The sequence below is a fragment of the Misgurnus anguillicaudatus genome, chromosome 24, assembly GCF_027580225.2.
Source record: "Misgurnus anguillicaudatus chromosome 24, ASM2758022v2, whole genome shotgun sequence".
Classification (NCBI taxonomy): Eukaryota; Metazoa; Chordata; class Actinopteri; order Cypriniformes; family Cobitidae; genus Misgurnus; species Misgurnus anguillicaudatus.
Window position 1 is genome coordinate 19,058,472 of NC_073360.2, and position 13,635 is coordinate 19,072,106.

Consider the following 13,635-nt stretch of genomic DNA (forward strand, 5'->3'; position numbering starts at 1 on the left):
CCCAAACCTTTTCCCAAAGTTAACTTGCAAACTCCTTATAGGATGTATTTAAAAAATGTAATTAATAAAGTACTGCAACTTCAGTGTGTGACATCTTACAAAAAAAACTAATTGAGAAACAAAGGGGTAGCATTAGATTATGATTCAGACTCATCTAACAAACTGAACTAACAATCACCCACCAGAAAACAACATTGTAAGTTGGTTATTGCCTGTGGGCTGTGTTTATAATGGGAATCACATTGCAGAAACAAACTTACTATGAGATGCACAAGCATATAGACTAGACAACATTAAATATGAGATTTTGATGACATTAATCCGACAGAATATGTAGCCTCTATATGCTTTTCCTGCATGCATACTCGCACATCTCTTGCTCATGCGTGCTTTAACACAATAAAATGGATTTTTTCTATGTATCTGGGCTGCAAGTTGTGATGTCAAAAGAAATCATTAAATAAGTTAAAAGGGACATATCACGAAAATCTGACTTTTTCCATGTTTAAGTGCTATAATTGGGTCCCAGTGCTTCTATAAACCTAGAAAATGTGAAGAAAAAAACAATCCAATAACTTGTGATGTCAGTAGGGGATAATACCGCCTCTTAATCTGCACTATCCAACCACGACACTGACATTTGGTGCAGGGATCAGCTCATTTGAATTTAAAAGGACAAACCCCAAAACGGCACATTTTTGCTCTACAAAATGGCAATTCTAACATGCTACAATAAATTATATGTGGGGTATTTTGAGCTAAAACTTCACATACATACTCTGGGGACACCAAAGATTTTAAAAAATCTTAAAACAGTCTTGTGAAATTGTAAAACCCAGAGAGAACTATTTTATCAAAGACATTGCATTTTGGTGGGAAACAACATCTAAAAAGTTCTCACCAAGATCTACCTCAAAGACAACCACCCTCTGTGAGGTCACAGAAGACACACACCTCAGAGTCACATCTGTTTCTCTGTCTGCAATTCCTCTCTACCTCTCTTCCCTCCTCACATGCTGGTTTAGAGATGTTCAAACTCACAAAAGTTTGAACACCCTACTCTCCCACAAAAACAATACTGAATTAAACCAGAGGTAGAAGCAGCCGTTCATGACATTGTAAAACAACGGTCTAACCGATTACTTAGTTCAGTTAATTGTTCAGACAGGATGCTGAAATCTCTGGCCTCTGCATTCAACTTAGACGAATGCTGTTTGATGATCGCCCCCTGTTGGTGGAGAGCGTCCTGCACAGGATCCGAACCCTCTGAACTCGCTGACTCCATAGTTGGCACGCTCATTTCTGTCACACAAAGTCTCGGAGTCAATAGCAAGTTCACAAAAGTTTATTTAGAAAAATAGATAGAGAGAAGGCAGAGCAAAAGTCAGTTCTCTAGAGACCACACATGACGACCACCCTCGACTCACTCTGGATAGTATCACTGCAGAGTGAGTCGGAACTGAAGATGATAAATCCACTCTGATCTTGATTGGAGAGCCACCCACGCACACCGCCAATGATAACCAGCACAAACACCTCACACGACAGAGGGTATGATGCACACTCGACTGAAGGTGGGTGAAAGGCGGACTTGGAAGATGTATAATCCACTCACGGAAGATGTATAATCATCTCACGGAAGATGTATAATCCACTCTGATCATAGACCGGAAATAATCCTCTCGCAGAAGATGGTGGTAGCCACTGAAACCCGGAAGCAACTGGTGTACTGCCTAAAGACGAGGCAAACCAGCTGAGTCGGGAAACAGTCAGAGTTCAAAAGAGTTCAAGTTCAAGTAATCCACAGGCGAGGGAACTCCGGGCAAAGACGAGCCTCCGGACGCCGAAACCAGTCCCGGGATCAGAAGAGAGAGAAACACAGAATCCTCTGACAAGACAAGGCAAAGCAGCAAGACTGTGACCGAATACAATGAGCGCGCGACGAGAGACAGGACAACGTGCTATTTAAAGGAAAACATTAACGAGACACCACCGGTGAACAATTACCGAAACGAGCGGGCGGGGCTAGTGAACACATGAGGAACTGTCACCAACAGGTAAATAAACAAACATATACCCACACACAACCACCGATCACCCAGGAGTCATGACAGTAGCCTCCCCCCCAAGACCGGCACCAGACGGACCAGGAGACTCACCCTGTCGCCGACGGAGGTCCTCGATCAGACCAGGATCCAGTATGTCCTGAGCCGGAACCCAACACCTCTCATCCGGACCTTATCCTTCCCAATCCACTAAATACTGAAAACCTCTGCCCCTGCGACGAGAGTCTAGCAACCTCCTAACTGTATAGACAGGGGCACCATCCACTAGACGAGGGGCGGGGGGGTTAGGGGCAGAGACGGGGGGATTATTACGGGCAAAAATCACAGGCTTAACCTTGGATACATGAAAATGCTTGAATGCTGATGACATTAATGGCAAGGGGTACTTATTCTTAACAGTAATGTCATTCAACCCTCGATAATCAATGCACAGACGAAGAGACCGTCTTTCTTTTTAACAAAGAAAAATCCAGCGCAGGCTGGAGACGAGGAGCAGCGAATGAGACCGGCTTTTAAAGCTTCACTAATGTACTTATCCATAGCCTCTCTCTCTGGTTTAGATAGGGAAAAAATACGACCCTTAGGTGGAGAAGTGTTAGGAAGGAGTTTGATCTCACAATCATACGACCAGTGAGGAGGCAGAGAAGTTGCCCGAGCTTTACTGAACACCTGGTGCAGATCAGAGTAATCCGCCGCGACCCCCGAGAGATCGGCAGCTGGAACCTGAGAAACAGAACAAGAGACAGGAGAAGGAGCAGGACCAAGACAAGAAACATAACACGAAGACTTCCATGACAACACAACATTGTTCTGCCAATCAACGTGAGGGTTATGTTTGGATAACCAGTCCTAAAATGACTGGCGACTGCGAGTCCTCTAGCAGGAAAAATTAGATCTCCTCACGATGATTGCCAGAAACAAACAAACTCACAGGGGGTGTGCGATGCGTGATCACAGCCATTTGCTGACCCTTCAATGTCCAGGCAAAAAGAGGAGAGGAAAGAGAAATGAATGGGATACCCCAGGACTTGGCCAACCCAGCATCCAAAAGACAAGCCTCCGCACCTGAATCCAACAGCGCCTGTGAATGGAAAGACTGATTATAATTGATAATAACCGGTAGTGTAGTGCTGCTTGCAGGGAATTTGAATGATGATACGCCCACCGAAACTCGAAGCAGCTCCTCCAGTGGTAGAAGAGAGAAGTTCACAGAGTGGGGCAACTCGGTCTAACCGATTACTTAGTTCAGTTAATTGTTCAGACAGGATGCTGAAATCTCTGGCCTCTGCATTCAACTTAGACGAATGCTGTTTGATGATCGCCCCCTGTTGGTGGAGAGCGTCCTGCACAGGATCCGAACCCTCTGAACTCGCTGACTCCATAGTTGGCACGCTCATTTCTGTCACACAAAGTCTCGGAGTCAATAGCAAGTTCACAAAAGTTTATTTAGAAAAATAGATAGAGAGAAGGCTAATAAATTATGGTTTTAATTTAACCACTTGTAGATATAGCAAACCAAAGGAATGCCCAAAACTATATCCTATCCCCCTGGTGGATTGATTAAAGGAAATGTTACCCAAACGTTAGATCATGATTTAAATCTAGTAATGACACATGTATCATACAACATTTCTAACATTTTATCTGCTCATGTGAAACACTGTGATAACAATGACAAGACTACAGTCACGAATCAATTATTACATTTCTGATTACAAAAGCAGACTCGCTGTGCAAATCTTACCTGCACGTTTAAAGCGAGATCTGCTTGGAAACATAGTAGGTCTCTTCGGCTCAGTTAGTTCCATTGCCAACAACTACAAAATAACCAAACAATTCTAATTCTCAAAATGGTTGGTGGACCAGGAGTTCACTGGTTTTCAACATCTGGCGAAAAGTAATGAAAACATTATCAAAACGGTTCGATCCGAAGCGCAGGCGCTTCTTGCGGTCAGCCACACATAATTCAATCAGACCCGTACCATAGAGCGTGATTTAACCTGCCAGTCATATGCACAAGACTTGTTTACTGCTGCACAAGATATCTTAGATCTTGGTTTACACAAAACACCTAGACATGTTTTAAAGGATCTTTTAGACATTTTGGATTTACATAGATGGTACGATATGATTTACACTGAAAATGAATGTAATAGATGTATTGGGTTTTTTGTCACCTTTCATTTATTACACCCAAATCAAGTTTATTTAAATTGAACCACCATTCATTCAATCGGTACAGTAGTCAAAAATCAGGTAAAATGGGATCACCTCACTGGATACATGGTCTTAAAGGGTTCTGAGACCTTATTTACTAGCCACACTTGCCACTTACCAGTTGTCATGAAACACGCAGTTATTTTGTCTGTACTTGTAACACTTTGCAACCTTTCTCCTCCAATGACAGCAAACTTATAAATGTTCAATCATTGCATGGGTATGTTGATGTTTTTCAAGTGTCTCACACACAATGGTGCATTGTCAGTTAGATGAATTCCTTCACTTGTGGAGGGTTGATCTGTCCTGCTAACCATTCATTTTGTCTAGAAGTAACAGAGGACTTCTTAATAGGCCATATCTAGGTCCTTTGAAGGATACCGCTACATGCAGAGGTCTCCCCCTGGTGGGATGACACTTTCTATGAACAAGGAACACATTTCCTGATTGACAGGTTGGATTTGGTGCAAAGGACAACTCGAAGACTGAATATCACCTCTCGCAAGCACAGGTGGAAACAAACCTGGCTCGAAAGACTGGAACAAGAAGTGCCCTCCTGCCGATGATTCAATGCCCCTCCAGCGTCACTGCTCTGATGCCAACTCTGGTCCAGCTCATCCACCTGTTCAGCACTGAATGGCTACACATGGTGGGACTAGATCCTTCAGGTTTGCGCTATTTCAATGTTGCTATTTCAGATACCTTATCAGTTCACTAAGAACATCTACAAACATCGCTCTAGCTCTCAGCCCCCTGTAGGTGCCGACACGGCAAAGACATCATTGACCCTGCAGAAACCCCTGTAATTCGCCAACGTGGCCAAGGGGGGGATTTGTGAGACCGGTACCAAATGGCTGAATCCTATTTTATTAAAGGCATTGCATTCTGTTGAGAAACTACATCTAAGAAGTTCTCACCAGGCTTGTTTCTACCTCAAAGAACCACCCTCTGTGAGGACACAAAGGAGACACACCTCACCAAGACTGATCACATCTGTTTCCCGGCTTGCAATTCCTCTCTACCTCTCCACCTCCTCACATACTGGTCTAGAGATGTTCAAACCCACAAAAGTAAACCTCTTCAATCAAAGTGTACAAGTGTATAACCATACATATTTAGTATCATTGCAATGGTCTCAGTGTGTCTGGTAAAAGGTTCTCTAAATTCATGCTAATTGTCTATACCGCTAACTAAGATGTCCAGCAATTGCATTACTATGTGGGCTATCAAGTAAGAAACTCTGGCCATTATCTCTGCTATAAGAGCTTATTCATATGACTGCTAACCTCAGCATTTGTTATATTGTGACAGTGCAATATGTAGGCAACATGTAAAAAATGCATTTAAATTCTTTTTTTTTTTGAGTGAACACATACATTTGTGGCCCCTGAACGTGAAACAGCAGTATGTTTAAATAGTATTGACAGCTTGACATTATTTCACCAATACAAACTCAAACAGTATCACATGTGCTGGCACATATGTGCACCTGGCCTCTACTACAGATACATTTTTAAGCATTTGTTATTACTGATCTCCCTTCAAGTATTATGGCTCTTTTCTGTTTATTTCCCCTTTAAGTAAACAAGGGCTTCACACATATTTTTCTCCTTAAATGTTGTTGCTTGACCTTTGCTTTAGGCCCAAGATCATATCAGTTTCAAATATTGACCAAGAGATTTGACACAATGAGCTTGAAAAATAAATGCCATTATTTTATTAATCAAAGATGTTTGGTGCTTTGATCAGGTTGATAGACACTGAGATAAACTGAGGTTTCAGGGGCTTAATAAAATTTGGGCTCATGTGTGTGGGTAAACAGAAGTTTTTAACACTTTCATGAAGTAGTTTTGTGCCAATGATTAATACCAAACAAAACACAAAATATAACATTCAAATATTTGTGATTTTATTTCAACTTCATCCAAGGTGCACAGTAAGCTGCAATCCTAAAGTTTTTCAACAGAGGAAGGAGTACTCGGCCTCAGAGTGATCACCTGAAGAAAATAAAAAAAATGTTACCACAGAGAAAACAGATGCTGTAGATATTAACAGGTGTCAGATACAATCACTGTACTCTAAATAAGTTATAATTTATAAAGTATACTTTAAAATTAAGCCAAATAAGACAAACCATTGTGTTTTGGCAAACCATCCACAGACACTTGACTTCTTTAAATTTGTTATTAAATCTATAATTATCTTACTTGTTTGGTAGTAATCATAGACTTTGATCACAGCTGGCTTCAAGTTCTTGACTGGAAGAATCTGTTTTAATTGTATCTCATAATTCATAGGGAGATTTTTTGGAACCTGCAGGAGGATCAAGAGAAGAAGAAAAACTCTCAGTCATTGACATTATAGCTAAAACATTCATGGATAGATTATATAAAAGCCCAAAATATGAATATTTCACTCTCTCACCTCCTTCAAATATAAAAGGATATGATCGTCTTTAGTATCCACCCGCTCCACAAGTGGTCCAAATGTCTGAGGAGCAGCGGCAAGCTGTGAGGCAGAAACTATTTTAATTAATAAAGTCATTTTAATTGTTGTTCAGACCAGGCACGTGCAGAGGGGGGTGGAGGGTGCTTGAGCACTGGCCACTTTACCCCTGGATGACCCAAGTGCCCTTTTTGTCAAGGCATTTTTTGTAATTAAATGCCCTTTTGCGAAGGCCTGCCCAATCTAACTATTAGTAAAATGAATCAAAATTAATTTAGCTGTAAATAAAATGAGCCACATTATGACCTATTGACCTTTCACCAGACAATCTCTTCCGGGATGATCCCTCGCGCTCGCACGCTCTTACTACTGCACAGCACAGGATCCCCTTGAGTCAGTATTGACTGGTATGCTACTTATTATTTTACAAGAATGATGTGAAGAGAGCATGCACAGTTTTTGTTTATATTGCTCTGTGTAACCTCTCTAGACTGTTAGATGCAAGTAACGTTAGCACAGTAGCTAAACGTCTACTTTATACTTTACATTATACCAGCTTTACATTTTATCAGTATGTGCGGTCCCTCTGACTACTAACACAAAACTCTACACTGTCAGAAAAAAATGGCCAAAATGGACCCAAGCTAACACAGGCAGTACCTTTTTAAAAATATGTACCATTTTGGTTCAGGTATGTATAGACCCATTCACGGTTCACGTCACAAGCTATTCCCACTGCGCATGTCGGGGTCAGAAAAGTCATTACAGCAGATTGAGTTGCGTATTATTCGGTATCGTCAAAAATGCCTACTTACGTCGTGGGCTGTGAAAATCGCACCAGGTCTTCCGTTAAGTTTTCGCGATTCATGCAGAATCTCAAAAAAACAAAACAACAACATCTGCGTCTGCAAGCAATTAACGTGCAGACTGGGACAATGCAAATATCAAAGAGGCTTGTGTTTGTAGTGCTCACTTCATTTGAGGTAAGTCATCGTTTTTGAGCCCTGTTAGATTAAATTATAAAGCCTAAATGGTATTAACAGTTCGACCCCGTGCTGCGCGCGCACCCGATAGTCATTCAATGTTTACAAACCTTGAAGGGGTCTATACATTTGGTACCAACATGTACCTTTGAAGTTATTTGAATACTTTAGTTGCAAAGGTGTACGCTGCAGTGACAGCTATATGACAGCTATATTTTTCCGACAGTGTACAAACTGAGCTCCAGGAACTACAAGGTCAACAAGAAGAGCTTTACTGTAGTTTACTACTAAAAATACAGACTTGAGATCTCATAAATTTAAAGTTTGTGATCATTTACTTTATAAATTCAAACCCACCAATGATGTGTCAGCTGTGAATCCTGATAAGAGCTTAATATCCACAATGACCATGTTAGTAGTTTCCTGTGGACCATTATATCTGAAAAAAATAAATAATTTAAGGGGTTGGTTTCTTATATACCCCGTGTAATCACAAAATGTTTATCATTTTTATAGTGTCTGTTTTGCTTTTATAAAAAATATCAGTTAAGCGTTTACACTGTAGGTTAAACATGTGTTAACTCAAACTCATGTTGTGTTTAAAGGACTTTTTCAGACAAACTAACTAAAGCTATAATCATTATCATATTTTTATATTTTCCTAATATTTCCTACGTGACAGTGAAGTTCAATTTCTTTGGTTGTGTGGATGATTTTTTGCAATCAGCCTCAAGCGTAGCTTCAACGGTCAATGTTTTATCTTCAGTGGGAGTGGGAATGTTGTAAAACAGAGCCATCTGAGAGAAAGAAATAAAGAATCAATACAAACACAAACTAATTCATAAATAATCACACATACAGTTTGTTAAACCACAGAGATATGCCAAGTGTTTTTATTAATGTTAAGATGTACCAGGAGTTTCTGACCTGCACAGACACACAGGTCGAGCCTTTCACTTCAATACTGTATTTGCCAGGAACATTGGTCAGTTTCTTCTCCTGATACAGTAACTTGTTGTCCTGATTCACATCAAAGTTGTGAGAGTCTCCCGCTGACTGAACCGTCACTGTACTGAAACCATCAGAGCTGAAGACTTTGGTGGCGTACAAAGACAAAGCCTGAAGAGCCACAACTGTGTCCTGATAACATCACAACATCATTATTACAACATGGAAATGCATTCTGGGTAATATAAACAAACATAAATGTTTATTAATATGATTAACCTGTGTAGATGAGAATCCTCCATAGGCGTTCTGCTGCTTGACAAGCCAGCTGACGATCCTGTTAGCATAACCCAACTCAACTGTAGTGACTGAATCTGATGTGAGAACAGCTAGCAGAACATATGAGCTGATCTCCACTGACAGAGAACCAGAATCATCAACAGATCCTGACTGAGACCAGTGAAGCTGAGACCCTTTAGGACCAAAGACATGTGAATAAACAACCGATAAAACAACAGATATTGTTGACAGTTAAGTATACACGAATGTCTTTACCTTCTGAAATGGCAAGATTTTCCAGTTCCTTTAAAAGCTGCTGTCTGGTGTCCGTGTCATTCGCCAGACTGAAAGTGTAGGCAAGCAGCGCAGTGCTGTAAGTGTTTTTAAGATTCCCAATGATGGACCTCAAACAGGACAAACCTTGAGCGACCACAGGATCCTGAAACACAAACAGATAAACAGCAGATGTAAGTGTCATTCATCTAATAGTCAAGCAATATTGCTCGACTAGGAGTGTGATATAGCTTCTTTATACAACAGTTCTTTCTGATTCTCAAATCTGATTGACTAAGAGCCCTTCCCAGCCGTGAGATATTCTACGGATAACATAACAGTACTAAAACAACAACAGAGGGATTTTAAAAGCCTCTTTGTTGGGGAACTACTTTTTTCTGCCACAGATTTGAAGGCCAGGTAATAGTTCAGGCGATAATATATATTAGGGCTAGGGCTGCACGATGTGAGAAAAAGTTGCAATGTGCAGTGCCGGTGACATTGTTTAATGTTGCGATGACGGTGTTAGTTGCGATAAATATATGATATATATATGAAATATATATTTTTTCATGTTTTAGGGGCCATTCACATGTCGCGCCTAAAAACACGTGGAAAACACTAGACACGTAGGTTATTGTCACATGACCTGCACGCTGCGCTTGTGTCATTCTGAAAAGCCTGGAAAAAACAAGCGTGTCGCACCGCGCACGAGTCTCGACCGCGGCGCTTCCAGAGCGCACATACTGCGCGCCTACATTTGAAATAATGAACTTGAGCACGCAATAGAAGCATAATGTGAATCACTGCTTCCACAGTACCTGTGTTTGCGGCGTCATCTATCCTAAATCCAAAATAATTCCATGATATAGCTGAAGTGCTGTTCCTTTTCACCATAAGGTCTTCGTCTGACAACACATTTTCCTCACTCTTCTCTCCTTCATCCGCCATCGTTTTTGCAAACAGGCACAGCATCGCAACTGACACCTCACAAATCAATCTGAGCGTAGCTGACTTGGGGGTTCCACCGATTGGCCTTATAGTATGAACGCGCAAACCATGTCTTCAGGACTACACGTGATGGGTCAAACGTTTATTACATGCGCTTAGCATTTTCCCTTCATTCATCGCGTCAAGGATGTCTGTTGCGATGTGTTCATCGCGTGAGTTCATATCGCGAAGACAATGAAAATTCGATGTATCGTTCAGCCCTATGTATAACTTTCTAATCTGCAGTCGATTAGTAAAGATAGCACCTATTCAAACTTGCTTAGAAAAATTCAGACGTGAGATCCAGTGGCACAAGCGGGCGTCAGTATTCGCTTAGCCCACTGACCACTGCCTGATTTCGGACACAGGCACAAATTTTCCGCTGGCTCAGATGTATCCGTGTTTGACAGTCAAAAATGAGATTGTATTTGTTTTAGGTTGATCAAACCAGCAGTAATTGATCTCATTACTTATATTTTACTTCGTATTTAGTCTTTATGTTTTTGTTTTGTCGAGAGGTAAAAGTTCATAAAACTATATTTATATACTATTGATTTTCTATTTAATCTTAACGCGGTACGAGCACTCGTTTTATTACTGGACTTTGTTTGTGGATGTTTCTGCGTGCTGTTTATAAATATCAGTGGTGATATCTCACAACATGTTTAAATAGTCACGTCATGCGAAAATAAATAATCAAGCATCCCAATGTAAGAGCCAGTATCCTTACCTGCAGTTCCAAAAAGCATTTTTGCGTCATTTTAAGGGGGCTTTGAGGAGGAGAGACACGTAAACAGATGTTTCAGACAAAGAGAAAATGATTCTTTTCATTGCTTTATACATCAAGTGTATTGTAATCTTCCACACAATGTGAAATTATTGTGATACTTCCTTGAAAGTTTACATCCAAGAGCTCTGATCTTCAAAGGGATAAGGACATAGAGATAATCACGATCAAAGACTGATTCACGAGCTAGGGAACTTATTGAGACACACAGAAAGTGTTTAAAAACAGCCTTTGAGCCTGTGGATGTGTGACCATCCGCTCTGGTGGCAGCTTTTTCCAGTCATGTGAGTGATTCAAGTGTTCAAAGAAGCCTCCCTTGCAATATCTAAAATGACCAGTAGGTGGTGGAATGATACAAACGGTGAAGAGGTTACTGTGGTGTTATCAGTAGAATATCACATAGCTGGGAAGAGCTCTTAGCCAATCAGATTCAAGAACCACAAAGAACTGTTGTATAATTTATACTATGATCTCTGTTGATGTACTTACTGTGACTGGAGTTTCCAGTTCAAGTAATGATGCAGTGATGTAAGCAGTCATGGTTATATTATCATTAACTCCACCCTGTAGAGACACAGAAGCAAATAATGCGACATACTGTAGTAAATTTATCAGGAAAATTTTCAATCACGTACCTTCATTCTGTTGTTGAACAAACTTCCTTGTTGAATAAAACAACCATCTGTACTGCGCCTGCTTATTAACCAATTCTTTGCACTTTTAATAACATCTGGATCAATGAATATGTACTTCTGTGCTTTGCCAAAAGACCTCAGGACAAAAGATGTCAACCTGGAGGTGTGGAAATTGGAGATTTATCCGTTTTTGATCAATAGTCTTGATCACTCCAATATATTAAAATGAAATATTCACCATGTATTCTCTTCACCACGGCCGAATGTGCTGTATCCACCACTTCTATGTTTGTAGTTCAGCTGTCTCTGATATCCTGTTTAGTTTGACAGTGATTGAACAGTGAAACAGTGATTTTCTCTTTTTGAAGCAAGCATGAATTAAATCCATGATTTGTTTTTTCTTACCACTCTTCAGGAAGCCTGTGGCTCTCTCTCTGATGGCTGAAGTGAGTTGCTTTGTGTTTTCCAGATACTGTAAAATGTAAATATTGGGAGACAGAACAGCAATGTTTTGTTCTCCACAGCCGTACGGCATTCGTAATAATCCATGAAGATTCTGCAGTGCACGACCCAATATGTCTCCTACAACAGAAATATAATAAATTTACATTGTGTCATTAAATTTAAAATACAAATGTAACGTCTCATTTCTGTTCGTGTATCTACAGTTAATGTTACCAATGACTGAAACTGAAGATCTTGCTGATCCCTCTATCACATCTTTAGGAAGCGTCAGATCCAGCTCTTCTGAAAGACTGTTACCTATGAAACAGAAAAATGAAAACATGTCAATAATCAGTAAAACAACACTAATAATGTTTATCTCAAAAGTAGTTTGTTCACTTATAAAAGTAAAAAGCTGATTTTGAGCCTAACTTTTGGGAAGGATGGATGCACTTTGGGCACCATTTACTACAGTTGTATAGATTGGAAAAGCCAGGACATTAAAGAAGATAACATACACCCATGAGGTTTGGGTGAGTAAATCATCCTTACTAGTTTAATGTTCAACATTAATGGTCATTATATAAATTAATAACATTCAGAAATTTTCATTTTAAGAATTTAGTTAAAGGACAAGTTGGGTAATTTACACTTAAAGCCCTGTTTTCAGATTGTTTATGATGAAATAGAACTGTTTTGACTGAAACTTCAACACATGATGCCTGCCCAAGAATCCTCGGGAGTTTGTTGTATCACCCCCCACCTCCACAATGGGTCCATAGGTGCACTGGAACAATCCCTTCCAAAATGCACCAAACCTTCACCCACAAAGACATGAAACTCACCGAGTGGTCAGGGGTGTTCACTGATATGCTCACACAAAAATCGCTGCAAAAGATGCTTTCCAACAGGTGTTTTACCATTCGTTGTAAACTTGTGGACCTATTTTTCACAATCCGTATATTCCTCCGTTGAGAGCTTGAATAATAGACACTCCAGCCCAGTTGGTGGCGATAATCCACCTTTGCCAATTGCAAGAATACAAACAACGTTCCCGGCGCGGAGTAATACCGTACCTCACAGCACATCTAATACAAGTTAATGGAGTTGGACAAAAACTACGATAAAACAGCTGTTGGAAAGCATCCCCTGCAGCAATTTCTGTGTGAGCACACCAGTGAACACCCCCGACCACTCGGCGAGCCCCACGCCCCTGCAAATGAAAGTTCAATGCATTCCAGGAAGGACTGTTCCAGTGCACCCACAACGCCACCGTAGAGGTGTGGGGTGACAAACCAAACACCCGAAAACTCTCGGGCCAGCATCACACGTCCAAACTTCAGTCAAAACCGCTCTACCCCATCACAAACAATCCGAAAACAGGGCTTCAAGTGCAAAATACCGAACTTGTCCCCTAATATAACCACCAACTATCTGCATTGGCATCGGTGGATATCAGTCTGAAAAATCTGTGAAAAAATGAATACCGGTTCATATCTAACAAAGAGGCAATTAGCAAGATTAATTTGGACCTTGGACTGAAAAAACAACCCCAGACAAATATTTGC

General features: G+C 40.6%; 1 protein-coding gene and 1 pseudogene across 2 annotated transcripts in view; one reads left to right on the forward strand and one right to left on the reverse strand.

The window, feature by feature from the left end:
- Window positions 1-3,540: 3,540 nt before the first annotated feature.
- On the forward strand, window positions 3,541-5,123 carry LOC129437959 (uncharacterized; annotated as a pseudogene).
- Window positions 5,124-6,170: 1,047 nt separating this feature from the next.
- LOC129437955 (alpha-2-macroglobulin) overlaps window positions 6,171-13,635 on the reverse strand; it is a 28,622-nt gene continuing 21,157 nt past the window's right edge. Inside the window, exons 22-34 of one of the 2 annotated variants that reach the window (XM_073862544.1) lie at window positions 12,302-12,385; window positions 12,029-12,205; window positions 11,862-11,937; window positions 11,624-11,780; window positions 11,478-11,552; window positions 9,215-9,377; window positions 8,939-9,132; window positions 8,639-8,851; window positions 8,387-8,508; window positions 8,069-8,150; window positions 6,708-6,773; window positions 6,491-6,596; window positions 6,171-6,280 (exon numbers count right to left, since the gene is read on the reverse strand). In XM_073862544.1, coding sequence (XP_073718645.1) covers window positions 6,243-6,280; window positions 6,491-6,596; window positions 6,708-6,773; window positions 8,069-8,150; window positions 8,387-8,508; window positions 8,639-8,851; window positions 8,939-9,132; window positions 9,215-9,377; window positions 11,478-11,552; window positions 11,624-11,780; window positions 11,862-11,937; window positions 12,029-12,205; window positions 12,302-12,385 — 1,553 coding nt within the window. In that variant the 3' untranslated portion in view covers window positions 6,171-6,242. Of the gene's footprint in view, window positions 6,281-6,490; window positions 6,597-6,707; window positions 6,792-8,068; window positions 8,151-8,386; window positions 8,509-8,638; window positions 8,852-8,938; window positions 9,133-9,214; window positions 9,378-11,477; window positions 11,553-11,623; window positions 11,781-11,861; window positions 11,938-12,028; window positions 12,206-12,301; window positions 12,386-13,635 lie in introns of both variants that reach the window. The other variant, XM_073862543.1, reaches the window with a different exon arrangement.